The sequence below is a fragment of the Nematostella vectensis genome, chromosome 7, assembly GCF_932526225.1.
Source record: "Nematostella vectensis chromosome 7, jaNemVect1.1, whole genome shotgun sequence".
Taxonomy (NCBI): domain Eukaryota; kingdom Metazoa; phylum Cnidaria; class Anthozoa; order Actiniaria; family Edwardsiidae; genus Nematostella; species Nematostella vectensis.
In genome coordinates this window covers 16887202-16908474 of record NC_064040.1, presented here as the reverse complement: position 1 = coordinate 16908474, position 21273 = coordinate 16887202, and the positions used below count along the sequence as shown (strand labels likewise).

Sequence of the window (21273 nt, the reverse complement as noted above, 5' to 3'; positions counted from 1 at the left end):
CCCTGTTAGGTGGACCATTAGAAATTTGGGGAGGGGAGTGGCAATTTTTTTGTGCATGTTTTTTTTTCCCGTGGGCCCGAAGAATCGGCCATGTACGTTTTTTTGGAATTGCCACCCCCTTCTCCAAATTTCTAAAAAAAAAATTTATGGGATTTTGAGTGATTCACTGGAATCAGTTGAATCAGTCTGGATCCTTCCAAAACTAAAATCCACTCTCCAGGAAAGTGGATTTTAGTTTAACCGCCATTATCTTTCCAGACGAGAAATCTAGCTACATCGAGCGGTGAGGCCGACAGGAGTGTTTCGGGAGTGGGAAGCGAGAAAAAGAAACCTTCAAACTCCATTGTAAGATGTGATTTTTGTTTCTGATAGGGTTTCTTGTCTCTTTCTGAGGACAGAAATTGAATGCGCCGATCAAGCGTTGCGGTGTCAACTTTAACTTTCTTTGTGGTATTGATACTTTCCAACTGATTGCGACGATACCCACATTGTAGGCAGAAACTGAACGTGTGATCGTTAGCGTAAGCACAGCTAGGACATTTTACTGCAGGTAGCCAAAGCCTGGGAACTTCTGGGAGTATCTGGTAGGGAATGAGCAAGACAAAAAAGAAAACAAAAACAAACAACAAACTCGAAGTGCCCCATTTAATGAATGCGATATGCGATATTTAGATCTTGAGTAATGAATTATAAATGTGTTAACTAAGGGGTCTAAGTAATCTTTAAACAGTCACATATGCGAGCCCACGCGAAAAACCCACAAATCCCATTGAAGAGGGCGATTTTCCACTGCGAAGAAGTGGATCTGGATGGGAAGAGAAGTGTCGAGCGACTTCCCCGGCTATCCAGCTTGAAACGCTGCAGAAGCCTTACGTAACAACAAGGGCCACCAGTACTTCCTAGGGTGGATATCAGGAAGAACAATGGAGAAGGCGCATTGATGTTGCGATAGATTCTTTAGAAGGGGTTCCACGAGGATGAAAGGCGGGAATACGTATGCGTTTTCACATAGCGCAATGGATTGCGAAAAAAACGTTTGTCCCTTTGGTCCAGTCAATCTACGTCAAAAAAGGGGCCAACCTTGGATTAATTGAAACACAAGGTTTTTTAACAGTTTCTTGCACAAAAAGTATCCCTCTATAACACTAAAAATCTAATAAAAAAAATCGGAGCAGGCAAACACCCCGAAAAACGGGATCGAATTTTCAAATACAAGGCTTGTATGAAAAAGCACATACTTTGGGAAAAGGAAATTTATACCACTATAGATTACTAGAGATATACATTTCTACACGTTCAGTTCAGTTCTTTTGGGTAAAATACACACGGATTTTTTAGGTCGCAAACGGATTTTTCTAAGTCCTTGTCACCACACGACATCGCAGACATTTTGTTATCATATATAATTATACGTAATGAAAACAGGTTCTCTTACAAATAATGCTTAGTGGCTCTAAGATCTATTCAGACGGCCTTTCTATCGCCTCTCCATTGGTTGAATTGATAGAATACTTGGAACTGTGGAACATGGCTGCTGCTTAAGTTGGGGATAGATTTTGTGGCTCTGTTAGCTCTGTCCTGTTAACAGCTGCCTATGCGCGGATGTTGGGTGAGGAGACAAGCTTCTTGAACGATGCTTCCTTTCCTAACCGTATTCATGTAAGGTGGTATCACAACCAAGAAGCGCATGGATAAAAAGCAAAAAAATAAAATGATAAATAAAAATAACATTAAAACTTATCCCTAGCAGCTCATTTATGGCCCATGTCCCCACGTCCCCACATCTTCGTGGGGAATAGCTATTAACATAGCTATCCTCTAAAACTTCACGCATCCGATTCGTACGATTTAGATTAAGAGAAATGACGATATTTAAAGTGGTTCGGAAAGCACACATTTGCCAATAACGTTTTAGATTCTAAAAAAGAAATAAGTAAATACGCCGCCTGGATAGGGATTTGAACCCGGTGATACAGCGAGACAAGCATCGATGCTAACCACTTTGCCACGGTGGCGTGTCGTAGACTACTTATCAAAATTAGACTATTTGTGCCAACGTAGCAAATTTCCACTTTGTAGTAACGACGTTTCGTAGCAACGAGTTCCATTTTTGGCGTATTTTTAAACTTTTTCAATATTTCTCATGGACTCGCACTTTTTCATTTTCGATCAGCATCAGTCTCCACGCGGTAACAAACGTGCCGAGGATGACTGGAACGAGGGGTTTACGTCATATCAGGAACGGAAGTGACTCGCACATTCTCAAAACAACAACGTTCATGCGACTTCTACAAGACCATAGCGAAACCATTGCGATTTATTACATATTTTTTACGTAGAAAAAAGGTTTTTGATCGACGAAAATGCCCAATCGGTGCATTGTATTCGGTTGTGGCAATGTACCGTCGCAAAAAGAAGGGATATCCCTGCATCTGATACCATTTTATGGTGACGACCGACCCGAGGCAAAGAGTCTTAGAAGGCGCTGGATCGATTTCGTGAATTTTAAAAGACAGGCAAAGGGGAATCGAGTATGGAAGCCAGGTACAACTGCATCGATCTGCTCAAAGCACTTTTTGCCGAACGATTTTCCAAACGTGTATGCTGGTGAGGTGAGGAAAAAGCGACTGAAAGTAGACGATTTCGGCGTGTCTGTTTGGCCGACCGTGCATATGAGAAGGAAAGATGAGGAGACAGCTCCCCCAACAAAACGCACCAAAAGAATGGTGAGTTGATATCTATATTTACAAATTTATCGTACATGACAGAAAAAGAGATTTCGTAAGCGATTAGTTCGCCATACTCAAGTCTATAAACTTGCAAATGGTTTCAATTGTTTAGAGGGTGAAAGCACAGAGGAACGCGCAGAGAGTTTGTTTGGGCCTGGCACGTGGGCCATCCCTTCATCTGCACCTCAGCAGAGTCTTAGCAAGTCTTTTACATTGATAATCTCCGTGTATCAGTATTTTTCGTGGGTGATTGTTTCATCTTCACTATGTTTAGGCTCTGACCCTATATTTTGCTGTATTTATTTTGCAGACTGATGTTAGCACTGGTTTGTTTATGCCTGACACGTGGGCCATCCCGTCAACTTCATCCGCGCCTGAGGTAAGTCAGGGTTTTTTTTTATTATAAAAACTCCTATTTTATTTCTTTATATATGTTTTTGCTACACTTTTTTATAGACTGCTGTAGCCACTGCTGAAAGTGACACTGAGATTGAACCCTTTGATAACACCACATCTGTACCTGAGGTTTGTTAGATTTTTATAATGATCAAATCCCAATATCAATATATCTCTGAATCTATTTATGTTTTACTCTGATGTGACATGGCAATCTCCATTGGGCACCGGCCCGCCAACTCATCTAGCGTTGATGAGTTTAATGTTCTAATACCAAGAAAATACATAACTAGTAAAAGCTAAAGGCCTTTGAATTGAAAACAATTATCAATCCAACCAAATAATTTATTGCAAACTATGTAGATGAACTGTACATGTTCCTGCTACAATCGAGTGAAGATGAGCTGGCTTCAGCAATAAATGAACTACAGGAGCTGACACCAGCGCCAATGGTCTCTATGATGGAGAGAGAGTCAAGAGAGGTGGCCTTGGAAAGGCATTCAAAGAGACAAAAAATGACCATCACAGATGTGCCCCCTACTGAACAACCAGTTGCTCCAGGTTTGATTTTTCTCTCTCTTTCTACTCTACTGGTTAGCAGTACAGAATTATGATTGAACTCAAAAGCATATGTGTATAGACAAGCCATATAGCCTAACTTAGCCATGTGTCTTTGGCAAGTTAAACATTTATGCATGTATGCATGAGGTTGGGTAAAAGATATTTAACTAATTCCAGTCTTTCACTTTTATAGTTTCTTTAGAACCCCCAAGACAAGTAGCAGCTGTAAGTGGCAAAGAGAGACGGTGCACCACTTGCCATTTTCCTATGAAAGGTCACAAGAATATCTCCACCTGTCCCAGAAATCAAAAATAGATTTAGAAATAGATTGAGACTTTTCTCATTAGAAGGCAGAAAATAATAAGAGTGCTGCAGTGCTTATACAAGTAAATATCATATGTACACTTGATTCATGGATTAATGACAACCACTCTACATTCTGTGAAATGTGTTGTAGACTGTCAGCTATAAAAATTCAATTTATTATAATTAATTTGGGGTTCAATTTTTTAAACATATGTAAGGAAATAGAAATAGAATTCATTGTTTAGTTATTTGCACTTAAAAATAAATAAATAACTGGCAACTGAAATTGATGTAAAGAAAAAGCATTGTCTTTGCCTACCACCTTATAACGATTTGTACTTGAATCGATAACAATTCGGGAGAGTTTCTTTAACTGAAAGCACCAATAATAAATAAAACATACACATGGAAATAATTCCAATATCCAAATCAATGAACAACGAAAATAAATGGGAATTAATCATCTCTTAGTTCAAAACCAGCACCGTCATCATCTTCAGCCATTGGAAATGTCCGGCGTATGGCATGGTATGCACATGCAGGTAGTGGAATTATTTTCCTTCCCATGATTCCATAAATTAGCCTAGTAAACTCCCTGTAGGCTAAAGCCCTGAGCAGTCTGTAATAAAAGCGAGCAGCGGTTAGAGGTGGAATAGATTTCAAGGGAAAATCACATACAAGACAAGATCTATTTGAACATGATTTATCTATTTGATTTATGCAACAAGAACATGATATTACAGAGCTGGCGCCATGTGTACCCTAATCACGAACTCTAACATGAAAGCTAGTAATGGGCTTTTTAGTTCCAGCAAAAGCATCAAGAGTAGAATAAATTTTGTGTCTTAAAGAAATAAGATATGACTAGAAATTATTATTTTTACAAAAGCAATGATTTTGGTGTTTGCGCGGATCAGAACTTGTTTATAATGCCATATCATAACAAAGAACAAATTAGAAGGAAAAGCAAAACGCGCCAAGTAGCCAGTGAATAATAATTGCGCTTCTAAAAGGAATACATACCTTTCTTCTGTCCCGGTCTGCTTGTATGTTTCCTTATCTCTTCGGCGCAACTTTTTTGCTGCCATTCTCAGGCTCCATTTCTCCAGGCACACCGGAGCAAATCCTGGGTGTTCGGTTACGCACTTTAGTTTAGTGCATGGTTCTAAATCTTGTACAACAAGATCGCTTTGCAGTGCTTCCACGCAGCCCTCTAACTCAGTACAGCAATAACATTCGTTAATATTTCTTACGAATTCCGTGTTACAATTTTCGTATTTACACCTAGTGAAAAAACATAGGTAAATATTGGTATCACAACTCAGCGACCTAACTAGTCAAAGGCAACGAGGTATGAGATTCCAACTACCGAGTAGTTCGTACCATTCGCCATCTCGTGCTTTCGTGAGTCGTTTATTGAGATCTTCTTCCATCTCTCTCTTTTGTTCCTGTTTAGTTTCGTGGGTGAGCAGCCATTCTGGATCGGCTAATGGCTCACCAGCATATCCGTTCTCTTCCGATTCCGAGTCACTTTCTATCTGATTCGAAGGTCCAGCGCCCGGCTCAAACTCATTCGTATCTGATTGGGAACTCGGTTTATAAGCAGATGATGATGCAGTGGACGAATCATCATCAGTTGACATCGTTTGCGATAAAAATAGCACGTTTTTAAGGAGATCGTATCTTATTTTTCTCTAGCTCAAAGCTATCCGTACTGCTAGTAACTAAGAACTACTTGGAAGTGTGAGATTTTGGGTTCCTGTTTTGACGTCACAACCGGAAGTGGTTGGAAAGCCTATTGTTTTTACCTCGCTATGATTGGCTAATTGTATTGAGCCGGTTTACATGCTGTCGGATAGGGTGTAGCAAAAAAGTGTAAAGAAGCGGGAATTTTGAAAATTCACCAAAAAAGATATTTTGATGGATTTCAGTGATTTTTTCGATGGATATGAGATCAATAATTATATTTTAAGGCTATTCAGGTGTCTGTAGAAGTGAAAGAGCCACTTTAACACTGCGTAACCATATATATTCAAACTAATACGAGAACAGCCAAATGACGTCATCACTTAAAATAAACCATACCTGCCGGCTATCATAGGCGAGCCAATGCTTAGAGAAAAAAGTGGTCCACTTATCTGACAACGCTCTATATTTAGATTCTACAGCCCTCATAACAATTGCCTTCCAGCAGCCCTCATAATAGTTGACTTCTGACAGCTCTCGTAACAATTGGCTTCAGACAGCCCTCATAAGGATTGGCTTATAACCACCCTCATAACTATTGGCTAGACATAAATGCTAATAGCCTAGGCTATAAACAAAGCTGTACTGACAGCGCTATCTAGAAGGAAAAAAACAGGGTTCTGAAATGGTTCTAGACAAACAAATAGATGAACATGAGCAAATAAAAACGAATAAAATAACAAAAAGAAGCTTAAAGCTATCTTAAGCGGCAAGCCTAGAATTAAGAAAGGCGTAAAAGGTACTGAAAGACCAACCACGTGAAAGACCAAAACAAATGGCTGAATACATTACATGTGCTCGAAGAAAAATTCTCTAGTAAACGCCAGTGTAGAACATGCTGAAATGGAAAGTAAGAATATAGCGCACCATAGAAAAGACACAAACTAAACCCCCAACAAGAAGCTTCGGCGACGTATTAGGAACCCTTTAAAGACCATCACTCAAGCGGCTCTCCTTACAAGAATATCGAAAAAGGACTTATCGGCTTGCGAAGATGTGTCAAAAGGCCCTGAAATTATGCCAGGAGTCCTTTATATACGCAGAAAAGACTGACGTAGTTTTTGACAGGGCGACTACTGATTACCCCGGAGGATTGAAAGTACATCAGACTTCGTACCGGCAAAATAGTTAATGAAAATAGCCTCTGCGATTTCTTATCTATCTAGTCACCAAAGCAGATTGAAAATTTAGTTGTTTTTGCACTATTGATGTTTTTTAAAACATGTCTTAAAAGACATTATTTCGAACTTGATCTGATCTTTTTTGCTCCTTTTTATGGAGCTCTGCACTCGTTAAAGTCTAGCGTTTTTGTCATACAAAACACGGGCTCAAATTAAAAATGCAAACCATCAGTATAGCATTTGTAAACACAACTGATTATTATATGTCTCGACCATCCGCTTTACAACAAACAAACATCCTATAATATACTCCTTACACAGGTAGCCTGGTCAAAACACAGGTAGCCCGGACACTACAATCAGGTATCCCAGAGTCAGCCCTGCGGGCAATATTATTTTTGGCGGGAAAACCTTGGTAGCATACCTTGTCCTGATTGGTAGTTCATAATCACAGGATTCTATTGGATAAACACAATCGCGGTGCCATGTATTAAGCGGAAATTTCTAGAGTAACTTGTCATTCTCGCAAGCTTTGTTGAGTGTGGAGGTCGGCGGCAATGGAGTGTAAAAGAAAGGTGAGTAGAGTTTTCAGCAGAGGCCGATTTTTTCCGGCCTAAAGTTATTCCTTCGATAAACACAATCGCGGTGCCATGTATTAAGCGGAAATAGCTATAGTAACTTGTCATTTTCACAAGCTTTGTTGAGTGTGGAGGTCGGCGGCCATGGAGTGTAAAAGAAAGGTAAGTAGAGTTTTCAGCAGAGGCCGATTTTTTCCCGCCTAAAGTTATTCCTTCGATAAACACAATCGCGGTGCCATGTATTACGCGGAAAAAGCTATAGTAACTTGTCATTTATACAAGCTTTGTTGAGTGTGGAGGTCGGCGGCCATGGAGTGTAAAAGAAAGGTGAGTAGAGTTTTCAGCAGAGGCCGATTTTTTCCCGCCTAAAGTTATTCCTTCGATAAACACAATCGCGGTGCCATGTATTAAGCGGAAATGCTGACTGGTGAACTGCTGACTGTTAGCGCGAGGTGGAGAGTTGTGGAGCCTTCAAGGTATTTCGCCAGACATCAAACCATTACAACATTCATTCTCATTTACTGACTATATAGAAGAGTTGGAGAATAGCAATATTAGTTTATTTTAAGGCAGAAATTCGCGTATTGAAAATTGAAATTTTTTGGATTTCTTGAAAGCAGCGTTGCATCATTGAAGTCGCATGAGTATCACAAATATCACAGGCGAAGGGTCATAAGGTAATACAAGAGGGTTTTCTTTTGCCATAAGGTTTCTCCTGTAGCCTTTCTTGACTAAACTGGTTGCACTTCGTGAGTCTTTCCCGCCATTTCTATATTTTTACTGTTGTGACTCTGTCACACTGTTTTGTCCTACGACAAAAACTGACTTCCCACGTTGTCTCCTGTTTTTCCGGCTTAGTTTTCTTGTGTTTGAAACTGTACTTCGTGTTTTCACCATAAGCTTAAGTGATATTTTGGATAATTCTTCACTTACAAACAATAATTTATTCAGCTCCGAAATCAGTCGCCTGTAAATTCTGCGAAGGATTTGCATATTTTTCTGAGCCCTGATTGCGATGCGCTGTTGTTGTGTCAGTCTCACGGTAGGCCAGTCACAGTTGGGTTGATGACAAAGAGTTAGTGATTGCGGTCGGATTGCGTTGTTGTGTAATACTGCTTGGAGTTTTTCTACCAGTGGGTTCTAAGTGCATTGTTGACTGAGCGCGTTGGTTCAGTTTGCGGGCGACTCGAGTCCAACTTGTTTTTGCCACCCTGCATTTTCATTGTAGTCTTTTAACTATTTTATTCTACTTAATTTCACCTTGATTATTGATTATTAATAATTAATTGATCTAGTTAAATAAAAGAAAGGTAAACTAATCAAATAATTATATACAATCAAACAATTATTTAACCGGAATAACCGGAAAATAGCCTACAATACTATTTCTGTAATTCTTTTTCAAAAAAAAAATATATATATAATAATTATATCTGGCATAATGGCAGGCCACCTCATGGCCCCCTTGATAGTACTCCTATTTGCTCTACATCTCCAGAATTTCTTATTACGGTGGCAGAGCACCCTAGTTTACCGGTTGGTGAAAGAGTTAAGAATGACCTTATCAATCAACATTTTCATTGCTACAATCATTTAGGTCTTAATAATGTTATGGTACAACTTATAGATAAGTGTAACTCTGAGGCTCAGCTTAGGGAAAGGGGAGGCCAGTGGGCTTATCGGCTTAAGTCTATCTACCTGCGGGGTCAGTCGTTTGCAAGTCTTTTTGCCCTGTCCTCTAGAGACTCTTTAGACCTAAAAGCTGTTAAGCATGCCCTTTTTGCTACCAAACAGATCTCTTTAGCATCATTGACACCTAAAATTGTGTTTTTCAGTGTCTTTACATACAGCAGAAACATAATGTAAATCATTTATGTATCTTCATTCGTAGTATGATTGGACCTACCAGGAAGAACTGAACGTTGTTCACTCCTGGGCTCTGTCACACAATCACAACCGGTGATCTAAATCTTGACAGACTAAAGCTTAATACGAGAGGGTGGAAGATCCTGAACGACCTGGAGACGTCTACCAGTTGGAATGCTTAATAAAGGAACTCACGAGAAAGGAAGCTCTGCTTGATGTTGTACTTACAAACAAGCCAGAGATGTTTGACAAGGCAGGTGTAATCGTGCTTGGATCACCAGATGACCTACGCGTTTTTAAAATCACGCTAAGCACCATCCAGCAAAGATGATATCCTTTAGGAGCTCCAAGAACCTCGACCGAGACTCCCTGAGAGCCGACCTTCAAGAAAAGATGGACGCCTAGAGCAAGACGCGCCAAGCAGTGAAGAATACTATAAGCGCTGGCAAAGTGCGATGGTATGAATCATAGACAAGCACATGCCAATTAAGAAAATGCAAGTAAGGGAAAAAGACGCCCCTTTCATGACCAGAGAATGGAAGAAGGCCAACGGGGGAATCAGTCTTCAACAGGCGGATGCCGTCTGCTCAGCCTTCGGCGTACGTATACGTACACGTATACGCGCAGCATGGAAAAAGGCCGCCTAGACGCATACGCACGTATACGCGTTTCGATGGCAGCTGCATCACAGCAAGCGGCTAGCTGCGTAGCCGATGGCGAGAGCGCCGGCGCTCATGTACGCCAACTCGGCGTTCTTCTGCGTTTTGCTGGGGACGTAGTAGTCGGACAGCTCGGGGGCCCGCATCGACTCCAGGGTGGTCTGGTTGTAGAGTTTGAGCGCGTAGTCGGTGTCGGTGAAGTTCTGCTTTGCGAGGGACCCTCTCTCGCGACTTTGAGCTTGCCAATCGAGGATTTTTTGTCGCCGCTGTTGGTAGCGTCCATAGTCTTGTTGGTATTTCTCTAGGGCCTTGTCGTGCCTCTCCTTCTCGGCTAAGGCGGGGCTCTCATCGTTCGACAGGAACTTTGCGAGGTAGTTGCCACCAACGAAAGTAGTCGCGTTCAGGACGGCGCCGCCAATCAAAATCGCGACAGAGGCCATGTTTATGCGAAGCACGCTCCACGTGCTGTATGTATGCGCAAGGCGCGCACGAGTTTAATACACGGCCTACATGTACCACGGTACACTACATGGGCAGGATCTTCTGGTCCTCAAGGTAACCCTTCAAAGCGACAGCACCTGCGACGGCGGCAGTCATTTTTGCGTAGTTCATGGCGTTCGCGGAAGGATCTTTGGTGAAGTCCTCGCGTAAGACCTTGCGCCCAACCCAGCCGATACCGGCGACGAGGCCGGTTATGACTGCGGCGTCGGTGATGGTCTTTGCAATCTTGCTCTGCTGCGTCGTCGACATCGTGCGGATATGGGTGGAGTGCACTCTCGTGTCTAAATGTCTGCTTACTCCATGGATAGCAGCCGAGACCCGGGGACGCGAAGCGCTGTCGCCGGAGCGCGCTCCTTGGTGCCCGTCCGGGCGGTGGCCGCCAGCGGTGGCCTTGTGGGCGGAGCCCCGCCGTCGGCCGCTGAGTGCGGATCGGCAGCTCGCTCGGCCCCGGGGCCACCAGCTGGTGTGCGCGTGAACGCGGCAGCTAGCTCCCGCCTACGTGTGTAGAGGCCGATCAATGACACTAGAAGAACAACGAGCCCGATGGTCGAGCTGGCCGACCAGGCAGAGTTGCTCTCCGGGGCAGGTGTGTGTGCCGAAGGCATGCCAGCGCTTGCCGCATCGTCGGCGCGCAAGCGCCGCCCCGGCTGCGGCTCGCTCGGCCCCGGGGTTACCGGCAGCTGCTGCGCAGCGGCGACACGAAGCACCTCTTTCTTCGCTCTGTTGATTCGGTTCCACTTTGCCAAGCGCCTTCCGGCTTCGACTCGTCCAGGGTGAGGTCGGGTCGCGGGCGGTTCGGGGCTCGTGATTCGCGCGTCGCGCGCCGCTGCCGGGAGCGCAGCCACTGGCGTACGTGCAGGTTCTTGACGCTGTTTGCCAGGTTCTCGGGCAAGTTCTTGAGCAAGTTGTTTGTCAGGCTGGGCACTGGTACTTCCTTGAGGTTCCCCCATCTGCGTCGACGTGCGAACACGCGGTGTCAACTACTTGGAACCAAGTACTTGGTACCTTGTGGTAGGAGAAGTGGCGAGCTTTCAAATGCGTGTGCACACGCGCGTCTACTCTGGGATGGAGGGCTCGACACTGTCCGCGGCTGCTACCTCGCGTTGGCACCGCGCGTCAGCGCTTGCCGTTCCGGTGTCGGCACGACAGTCCACATGACGCGCTATGTGTAACGCCCCGGCGGCTAAAGCCATCAAACGGCCGCAGCGTAGAGCTAGGCTTCCGCACAAAGCGCGGAGCTCGTTGTTGATGATGTAGTCGGACACTAGGTCGTTGTGAAGATCGGCCACACTGTCTATCGGCAGCGCCATGCCTACCAGCTTGGTCGTTAGCTTCAGAAAGCTGTCTGCCAGGGCGTCTGTAGTCCGGCTGGCTATCGCCTCTCGTACTTCCTCACCTCCTCGGCGCTCATGCGTTTGACGTCGCCGTGGGTCAGGGCTTTGCCTACCATCTCTCTCGACTTCCCCGAGGCTACGAGAATCGCGAGTTTCTCCCTCGCGTCTGCTATCTCGGTTTGCTCACCGGCAGCCGGGACGGCTTGCGTCGGGCATTCCAACGTCTCGACGGCCGGGAGGTCGGCAGGCTGCACCCCCTCGAGAAAACTCTCAAAGCATTCGTCGCTCATCATCGTTCGACTAGGGCGATGGTATAAGGGTGACGCAAGCAAAACTCTAACTTCGAGAACTTTTTCGTCTTGAGGGCCTTCATGTACTCTTTCATCTTCTCCTCTGAAAGCTCCGCGCCGTAGTCATGCAGGATAGCTTTCATGTCCGCCTTGCTCGGGGTATAGAAGACCACCAGGGCCGCGATGTTCTCGCGGAACGGCTTCGTGATGCTAGTGAGCTGCTGCGTGATCACCCACACGCTGATACCCACGTGGCGCGCGCTGAACGCCAAGTTGACGAGCTGGTCAGAGCGCCTCTTTACGTCTTTCGAGGCCGCACAGTCGTCGAGTATGATTAGCGTATTAGTGCCTTCGAAGAGAGTGGAGACAAACCTCAGCAGTATGTCGATCTGACCCGCCTCAGGTACGATGACAAACAGACGATTGTCGCCCTCGCCGAAGCCGTCGTATGTTTTGTTGTAGACAAACGTGGGGCACATGAGTACGATGTAGTCAAACTTGCCCCGGAAAGGGCCGCACAGTCGTTCCACTACGAATTGGGTCTTCCCGCATGACGTCGGGCCCACGATGAGAGCGTTAAATGGGACGTTTTTCGGGTCCATACCGCTCCGGCGTATGTGCTCAGTATTGTATGGACTCTAGTTGTCCGTTCATAAGGTTCATCTGGGCGTCGGCCACTACAAACACGTGACAGTTTACGCTACCCGAGCCGCCTGCCGTGCGTTTTATCTCGAGGTGCACGCCGTCGCGGGTATTGACCAATCGGAGACCACCCCTATGGATGGCGCTGTCGTCCGTCGTTCGAAGGTCGATCCACAGAGCAAATTTGTTATCGCCATAGAACGACTCGGGGCCGATTGCCGGGGCGGCGGGCGCTCCGCTGTGCCCCCCCGGGGAGGGGCGGACGAACCGCCTTTTCGCCTCCCTCCAGAAATCCGTGGGGCGCAGGCCCTGGCTGAAGACTTTGTTTGGCGTGCCGTCGATTGTAACGCGAACGCTCTTGATGTCGGGGTACACGAACTTCTCAGAGTCGCGAGTCCCTGCCGTGTATGGCTCCACGAAGAGGAGCAGCAGACCACTCATAGACCTTCGCGGCAGGTTGACACTCTCGTTGATTATGCTGTCCGTCCCTTTGCTAATCACGAAGGTCTTGTGAAGGTTCACTTGCTCGTAGAAGAACGTTGTGCCGTTGTGGTAGGCGGCGGCTGCAGACCGGACGAGGTTGTCATCCCTCAGGCTTTCGTACTCCAGCTCTAGATTTTTGATGCCATAGGATAAATTGGTGGCATCAGTTCCGACTACTACCTGGTCAGCCGATGCGAACGTGATCTCGAAGAGCAGCGCCTCGGAGAGCGCCCTTGGGTATAGCACGCCGTGGTCCGTCAGCAGAGAATGGTCTAGCGGGATGGTGTACCTCGCCCCGTGGGTGGCGCTTAGAGCGTTCTCCTTGGCGTTACTGGTCGCCTTATCGCCGGCCTTGGAGCGAAGCTTGCGCATGTTTTCCGACTGTATGCCCTGCTCCAAGCGGTCCTCTCTCTCGACCTTGGACAGGTAAAGCTCCTCATACGTCTTGAAGACGTCGTAGCGGTTGGTGTCCTGGAGCATTTCTCCTGCAAACGTGATTTTCAGGCGGCTCACGAGATTTCGGCCGACGTTGTTCACGACGGTATTATTCGCATGGCCTGAGACGGAGAGTTCGAGACCGACCCTCAAGGAGCCAGGCACGAGCGTGACGCCTTCCGACAGCTTCGGGACCGCCACATATAGCGTCTCCTCTGGGGAGGCCGTCGACGGGTTGAGAGTGACCCGGTGAACTGTTCTCTCGTCTTTTAACCCCAGAGGGATTCTGGGTGTTCGGTGGGGGTCGAGTTTATCGCTGACTGACATCGTATACATATGCACATAAAGTACGAAGTCGCGTGGCTATGGTGCGGACTGTTAGACATGTCTAACATAGCATAGCACGAGTTATGCGCGCGCATCATGGGTGATGTTGACGTTGACATTGACGATACCTTGCCGGGTGAGTCCGCCGATCGCGGGGTGGGGGACGACGAGACGACACCCCTTATCCCGTTCGACCCCGACGACGGGGAGTCGATCCCGATGACGAGCACGTCGTCGCGTATGCATGCTGCGCATAGGACGGCTTCGCAAACCGCAGGAACGGCAAGTGCTGAAACCTCGTTCATCACAGAGGGTGCGGCGGCAAGACTCGGTCTCCAGTTCCTCAGGGAGGAATACCCAAACCTTAGAGAGAGTCTGCTACGGTTCCAGTCAGACCGGAGGGGAAAGACGCTAATACGGGTTCGCAACCTCGACAAAGGGGGGTGGTCTAAACCAAGACAGCTGTTCAACGAGGACGGGAGCGTCCGACAGGACGTTGCAAACCTGAGAGGCTTCAAGCTGGCGATGGGGTCCGTGGCAGAGATAGACGCGGTCATCCAGGAGAACACAGAACGGATCCAAGAGCTGCAAGGGGTGGCAGCCACAGACAGGGAGACCATCGACGACCCTAACTCGTCAGAGAGTAGCCGCCAAGAGGCCCGTGAGCGCAACGAGGAGAGGCTGTCCGAGATTGACGAACTAGAAGGCGAAAACCGAGAGCTCGAGAACCAAAAGCCGCTAAGAGAACACATCAAAGCCATCTTCAAAAAGTACGGCTTCACCGCCACCGCTATCGGGTTGGCCGTAGCGACGACAATCGCGGCCATTGTGACGTCGCTCGGCAAGTCGCTCTCTTCCGTGGCCAGAGGGGTCGGTAACGGGCTTAAGGCCATCGGGAAAAAGCTGGGCGAGCTTCTCCCCGGGCTAGTAGGCAGCATCGCGTACTTCGTGTTTAAGGCCGCAGGAGAAGCGGTGAAATTCCTTGGCGAAAACGCGTGGCTGCTCATTCTAGCCGTAGCCGCGTTCTCGGTTCGTCAAATGCAAAGCAGTCATCGGAACAAGTAATACGCCGCGGCCGCCACGAGCACCGACAACCCCACCTTGAGGGCGGTGTGGTCACTCTTTTCGCCCGACGTGCTATGCGCAGCCTGTCGTGCCGACGCCGGAACGGCACCCGGCGGCCTGCCCAGGTCCGGGGCAGCCGCGCCCTCCGCGTGCACTTTCGCAGGGGCGCTTTGCCGCCGGGGCGGCACGTGGTCAGTCTCGTGTTGCACCCTAGGATGCCCACCGGCCATGTTATGAGCACCGACTGGCTTTGTCTCGGTGTTGATCGCGTTTGCGCCGAGCTTCATGGAGTCCGTGGCTTTCTGCAGCTTATTGTTGTAGCCCACGACGCTTTGCGTGTTTATCACCAGATCGCTCGGCATCAGCCACACACCCGGTGCAACCGCAAGACTCAGTCTCACCTTGGCCTCCTGCACGGCTAACTGGTACCTTTGCACGCTTTGAGCGATGTCGTTTTCTATGATCGCGTCTTCGAGCAGCTCCGTGAACTCCGCCTGCGCCTCCATGGCCGGCCCACCGGCCCCTGCGATGGAGGAACGGACGTTTACCTGTGCACCAAGCACTGTGTAGACGAACGCCTCGACCGAGCGGTCGAGTCTCCCTAGCCCTGCTTATGTCAGCCCCTCGCCTTTGGGGGGCGCAAACCAGCTATATTGCACGCCCCCGTGGTCGTCGTTGCGTATGTAACCCACCTGCTTCCCACTATTGTACGTCCCACCTTCGTCGCTAAACAGATTGAGGTGGCTCGGGTACTCATCCGCCGCCGTGTCGTAGCCACGGATCACGTGCACGTTGCGATACCCCTCCCCCGGGTAGAACACAAACACATCGCCTAGCCCATGGTTCCGCCCGCCTTTCCATCGGAAGTCCGGCTTACGCGGCAAACCGAACTCTATGCATAGACGCTCGAAAGCGGCCTTCTTGTAGGGGTTGCCTTTTTGCGTGAACGGGATGTCGCCAGGCAAGGGGACGCCGAGCTCGTAGAGTATCCTCCGGGTGGTGAAGTAGACGTGAAACCTTAGAAATCCCCTGATGACAGAGGGGAGCGTGGCGAAAGTGGGGTCAGTTAGGGACACCCCACATCCGGCGGTTGCGCACCAGACCGCAAAGTTGAGTTGCTGTGGCCAGTACCCATAGGAAGGCTCCGATAGCCACCGGCGAGACTCCTTGGCGGACTTGTGTGTGACTACTGTCTCTTTGAATATGTCTCGGACCCTAGTCGTGAATGATTTGTCCTCAGCCACGTGTATCTCCAGCTGCGTGAGTAGTGGGGTGATGTCTGAGGCCGTGCTCTCCACGGGGGTCGCGGGCACGGCGTAGAGCAGCTTTTGCGCGAGGGTCAGAGACCTAGGGAAACCTAGGGGGACCGGTTTTTTGGCTTGTTCGGCTATAGCGTGTTTGATATGTTCGGCTATAGAGGCTCCCGCCGCAACTGCCGCCTTCTTCGTCTCCTCCTCCTTCCTTCGGGGGACCTCGTTCAGCATCTGCCAGCCTTCCCAATCCATGCTCAACCCTATTAAACACGAAGGCGGGCTATGTTCAACACAATGGTGGTCCTACACGCTGAGTTTACCGGAGGTGAACTGACGCTCTTCTTCGGGCAGCCGATAAGGCGCCCACGCTTTGTGGCGCTCCGGCAGTGCTCGCTGTTTAACAGCTGGTATAATCTCGAGCGGGAGCAGCAGATAACGACTATGCCTCCCTCCCGCCCATCGCTACTCTGCCAGCCGGGCACCACACGGCCGAGTCCATCGTGGAAACGATCAACCACGCTAAAAGCCAGATTCTGACCGCGAAGCAGGACCCCCTCACCGGGAAGATCGTGCTCGTGTCCACAGGCGTTGTGTTCCTGAACGCCGAGCTTTGCGCACTATTTGGCCTAGAGGCTAAAGACGATCAGATGGGGGAGCGGGGCCTCGCAATGCCCGTGGGCTCCCCCCCACTTGAGGTGACTTTGCCGAAAATAGAGGCCATCTACGTCTTCTGCGACATCGTAGACCGCTCGCAGTGCCTCGCCTTAGACGAGCCTTCAAATGTTCTCGCTTGCCTAGAAACCCGCGGGAGGCCGCACGAGAAAGTCGTCTATGGGCCCGACATCCCCATTTGCGTCGCAGCGTCTTCCTCTGAGTTTGTCTCGAGTATCCGAATATGGGTCAGGGATGACCGTGGTAGACGGGTGGACTTTAAGGGCAAGCCTGTCCGCCTCGTATTAGAGCTAACCTAGGTCCGACATAGCAGGCATGGCGAACAGCGACGTCAGCAGCGGTGGCATATCCATATATCCCCCGCTTCCCAGTGCCCACCCCCCGCAAACGCCTACCGCTCCGGCAAGCACCGGCGGCGACGCGCAAAGTTTCCGACTCCAGGTAATACGTGACACTCAGGCGGTTCTAGACAATGAGATAACGCATTATCGACAGGTGCGGAAGAAGTATAAGCGCGCCTACGCCGTTACCCATGCTGTGTCTGTGGCATCCGGCATCGCTGCAGGGGTACTTTCCAGCGCCGGGCTGGGAGTCTCTTTGAGTGGAATAGGGGTTCTGATCGGCGCTCCGCTGGCAGGGGTCGCTGGGCTGGTCGGTGTCGTGGGCGCGGGCGCGGGGGTGGTCTCTAGGGGTCTTACGAGCAAGGTGGCTAAACACGAAGACACGATGGTTCTAGCGGAGAGTAAGAAAAACTCGATCAGCGAGCTGGTCTCTAAGGCTCTGCAAGACGGGCGTATCTCAGACGAAGAGTTTCGGCTAATACTTCAGGAACAAGAGAGATACAACACGCTCAAGGCCGCCATCAGAGCTTGACACGGCCTCGCACCGCATTATAAAAAAAGCGGGAGGGGGCCCTCCCTGGTGGCACGCGAAAGGATGAAAAAGAGACTGCAAAAAATTCGCGAGGAGTTCGGGAGCGGGGTGTTCGAGTAGAACTCAGGTTTAAACGCCACGCAGGCGGCTTCGAACTCACAGCCGAAAAACGATTATTCCGCGCTCCGTAGGTTGGCGGCCTCCCTCGTTTTCGCGGCCCCACCACTATTTGCCCCAAAAAGTCGTGTACGCGCAGGTCCTTGGGCTTGCGCGCGCCCGGCCTACACCCTAATTATTCATGGACGCGAAACACCGCAGCCCTGATTGGTTATTCATGCACGCGAAACACCTGCCCCTAATTGATTATTCGTGTTCGCGAAATCTATTTTGCCTACATTAACTTTTGCCGATTGTTTACGTGCGTGAAATCGATTTAGCTTTTGCCGATTGTTTATGTACGCGAAACATTATCTGAAATCGATTTGGCCAAAACCATCTATGTACGTGAAATCGATTTGGCCCACATTAGCTTTTGCCGATTGTTCATGTACGTGAAACATTATACGCTCGATATATAGAGACGGAGCTGGGGGGCTCGGAGAGACGATTCGCGCCCCCCAGGCCTAAGACGGGAGACGGCGCTGGGAGGCCCGGAGGGGCGATCCACGCCTCCCACCGGTTCCTCTGAAACCCCCCAGTCCCCCCCGTCGACAAGGTCAAGAAGCCACTATGTGACCAGCTAGAACAATTGTCTGACAAAGTCATGAACAGCTAAAGCTGAAGCGATACAGTTGCGATTGGTGGAAGACTGGAAGTAAGCACACTACTGAAGTCCTGTCGACCGACATGAGTAAAGCCTTTGAAACTGTGTCTCCAGCTTTGCTACTTCTGAAACTGGAAGCGTACGGAATGACCAAGAACTCCTTCCACCTACTGAGATCCTACTTCTTTAACAGGAAGAACAGAACTAGGATAGGCAACGTAACAAGCCCTTCCCGGTTATTATGATGTTTTTCTCCCGATGGTCTTCAAAAGCTCTTCACCAATGTGATTACACGTAATGGGTACTGGCACATAATAAATCCATCAAGTTGACCACGTTTCACACGCCCTTTAGCAGATTTGCCTAGAAGCGACTACAATTTGGAATCTCTGTATCAGGCGATATGTCCCAAAAGAAAGTAACAAAGCAACTCAAGCCTTAAATAAGCTGGACGGTATACATGATGATATGGTTATTTATGGAGGCCTGGGGCCGCTCTGACGCAGAGGCCAGCCGGTCGCCTTCGCAAGCCATGCAGAGATTTATTTAGTTGACACTCTAAGCCGGGTATTTCTGCGGTCTTTAAAGAATGCATCCGGGGAGTTCGAGAAGATCAATGTGGCTAAGTTACTCACTGTAGATCGTCTAGCTGAGGTCAAGAAACACAAGAGATGACGAGATTCTACAGCAGCTGAGGCAAGTGATTCAGATCGGCTGGTCTAAGGAGCAGTCCAACGAAAAGAAAGCTGAAGCCTCTGTCAAGCAAGCTAAGAATGAGCTCTTTCCGAAAGCATGTCTCTACCAAGGATCCGAGAAAACACAAAACTGCCGGCAGTAGTTCTGAACGTCTATTAAATCTCGAAAGGGGGTCTATTCCGGCATTGCAACCGAAAAAAAAATCTAACCGAAAAATCAACGCGATATAAGAAAACTATTTTCTGTCCATTGACATATATGTAGATGTCTTTTACATTCTCTTGTTTCAGTTCCGTCCAGCAAGGCGACGTCATTTATGGAAACCCCGCCATTACCTCGTTTAGGTAGCCTCCGCTTTCGATCGACCTATATTGTGTAGGGAAGGTTTAAAAATTGTTTTGCATTACTGACTTTCCATGTTTTGTTTTTTCAGTCCTGGGAGTCATCTGAAAAAGAAAACAAACGCCCAATCAATGCGACAAAATCCGAGTCAAGAAAACGAGGGAATGAGCATGACTTGTCGTCGGGTGTTGGCTCAATTGCTGGACCATCCAATAGCAAGGCACCCAGAAACACACTATGGAATCACACTGGGGAAGGACGTCAGGAGGAGGGCATCATAAAGAGAGAGCAAATTGTTCACTTAAGAGAAACAATAACGGAGGAGGACTTTTTGAGGTACAAAGAACTCTCAGGTGGTACATCGGAGATGGATGTAGAGGAAAATGAAGGCGAACGTCTTACTGAATGGGATGATTATACATCTGTAATGTTTGACACAGAGACCACCGGTCTCGATACAAGTAATGACGATATAATACAATTAGCATGCGCTAGCGAGAATGGTGATCCTCTACATTCCCGGTACATGTTTCCAAGGGGAAGTATTGATTTAGGCGCTACCAGAGTTCATGGTATAAGCAAGGCATTTATAGACGGGTCTAGAGTTCTGGTAAAAGATGGTAGGCCTCTCGCGGACGTCGCTTCACAGAAGGATGGTCTGCGTGAATTTATTGCATTCCTGAAAATGCACCAAAGCCAAAGTCCGAAAAGGCTACGCCTAGTTGCACATTATGGCGACAGGTTTGATTTCCGATTGTTGATAAACTGTCTGAAGAGACACAATCTCATGAACGAATTCATTAGCACTGGTTTAGTGCTTCTGGACTCAGTTAAAGTTATAAGGGCGTCAAAGAAACAAGAAAAAAGCCCGCTTGATTCCTCTTTCAAAAAGGAATCGCTACCTGCCCTTCACGGTCATTTGTTTGGTGTCCCAAACGACAGGCCGCACGATGCCCAAGCAGATGCCTGCGCTTTGGCCAAAGTCTTGATGAAAATCCCAAAAGACATGTCCACTTCCGTCACCATAAATAACTTTATGAAACAGATGAAACATTCACAGGAAGTGAAAAACCGGGAGTTTACTTTGTGGGGTCTGCCCGTTTCCTCATCCATGAAAGAGAAGATAGCCAAAAGTGGGATGGACTTCAATAAAATGAGAAGTGTTTATAAAGAGGGTGGCGAAAGGGGGCTGTTAACAGTGCTGGCGCTTCCGCCTCAATACAGCCAGCTTAATGTGAAGGGCAGTAAGCCCCGTGTAACGAAAACAATTAGGATTATTAACAAAATTGTAAGTTTTTTTCATATGGCAGCCATGTCAGATAAAAACAGTGCGACTTAGGACAAATTTCATGCGCATACCAGCGAGAATCCCCTAAGGCGTAGAATAAAATTCTTCATGATCTCGCTGGTATTGTGAACCGTTGTTGCACTGTATCATTGTCAATGTATGACTACCGGGTGCGCTGGAATTCGAATCTGAATAAAAAATATTACGAGAAAAGAGAATAACATAGAGCAGACCACAGGATGATTCAAACTAAAACGGTATATAAAATGCAACGATAGAATTCCCATTGTGCTGCAATATTTGAGAAGCTTTTTTCCCTTGTAAACGAGCTAAAGTTACTAAATGCC

At 47.9% G+C, this 21273-nt stretch overlaps 3 protein-coding genes and 3 long non-coding RNA genes across 8 annotated transcripts; 4 read left to right on the top strand and 2 right to left on the bottom strand.

The window, feature by feature from the left end:
• The first annotated feature begins 2111 nt into the window (after positions 1-2111).
• On the top strand, positions 2112-4288 carry LOC125568251. The gene is made up of 5 exons (XM_048730025.1): positions 2112-2726; positions 3040-3108; positions 3186-3254; positions 3489-3686; positions 3880-4288. The coding sequence occupies exons 1-4, from the start codon at positions 2364-2366 to the stop codon at positions 3543-3545; spliced, it is 558 nt and encodes a 185-aa protein (XP_048585982.1). The 5' UTR covers positions 2112-2363; the 3' UTR covers positions 3546-3686; positions 3880-4288.
• On the bottom strand, positions 3154-4378 carry LOC125568252. Its single transcript, XR_007312199.1, has 2 exons — positions 4315-4378; positions 3154-3979 (listed from the first exon to the last, which is right to left on the bottom strand). It is a non-coding gene; the product is annotated as an uncharacterized LOC125568252 (long non-coding RNA).
• A 70-nt stretch (positions 4379-4448) lies between these two features.
• On the bottom strand, positions 4449-5635 carry LOC125568409. The gene is made up of 3 exons (XM_048730678.1): positions 5376-5635; positions 5016-5276; positions 4449-4611 (listed from the first exon to the last, which is right to left on the bottom strand). The coding sequence occupies exons 1-3, from the start codon at positions 5633-5635 to the stop codon at positions 4449-4451; spliced, it is 684 nt and encodes a 227-aa protein (XP_048586635.1).
• A 1670-nt stretch (positions 5636-7305) lies between these two features.
• Positions 7306-21139, top strand: LOC5500056. 3 transcript variants are annotated; one of them, XM_048730023.1, is made up of 2 exons: positions 7306-7434; positions 19730-21139. In XM_048730023.1, the coding sequence occupies exons 1-2, from the start codon at positions 7417-7419 to the stop codon at positions 20975-20977; spliced, it is 1266 nt and encodes a 421-aa protein (XP_048585980.1). In that variant the 5' UTR covers positions 7306-7416; the 3' UTR covers positions 20978-21139. The 3 variants fall into 3 exon arrangements, with proteins under 3 accessions (XP_048585980.1, XP_048585981.1, XP_048585979.1); XM_048730024.1 differs by lacking the exon at positions 7306-7434 and adding an exon at positions 7450-7599; XM_048730022.1 differs by lacking the exon at positions 7306-7434 and adding an exon at positions 7610-7764.
• Positions 7772-8839, top strand: LOC125568249. Its single transcript, XR_007312197.1, has 2 exons — positions 7772-7913; positions 8058-8839. It is a non-coding gene; the product is annotated as an uncharacterized LOC125568249 (long non-coding RNA).
• Positions 8883-9852, top strand: LOC125568250. Its single transcript, XR_007312198.1, has 2 exons — positions 8883-8973; positions 9329-9852. It is a non-coding gene; the product is annotated as an uncharacterized LOC125568250 (long non-coding RNA).
• Positions 21140-21273: the final 134 nt, after the last annotated feature.

Excerpts from the sequence above, each read along its gene's own strand:
- LOC125568251 (XM_048730025.1), top strand. The coding sequence starts at position 2,364 with ATGCCCAATCGGTGCATTGTATTCGGTTGTGGCAATGTACCGTCGCAA. Across the intron at positions 3,109-3,185 it reads CAACTTCATCCGCGCCTGAG|ACTGCTGTAGCCACTGCTGA; the intron begins GTAAGTCAGGGT and ends ACTTTTTTATAG. Across the intron at positions 3,255-3,488 it reads ACACCACATCTGTACCTGAG|ATGAACTGTACATGTTCCTG; the intron begins GTTTGTTAGATT and ends CAAACTATGTAG.
- LOC125568409 (XM_048730678.1), bottom strand. The coding sequence starts at position 5,635 with ATGTCAACTGATGATGATTCGTCCACTGCATCATCATCTGCTTATAAA. Across the intron at positions 5,277-5,375 it reads AAAGCACGAGATGGCGAATG|GTGTAAATACGAAAATTGTA; the intron begins GTACGAACTACT and ends TTTTTTCACTAG. Across the intron at positions 4,612-5,015 it reads CAGACCGGGACAGAAGAAAG|ACTGCTCAGGGCTTTAGCCT; the intron begins GTATGTATTCCT and ends CTTTTATTACAG.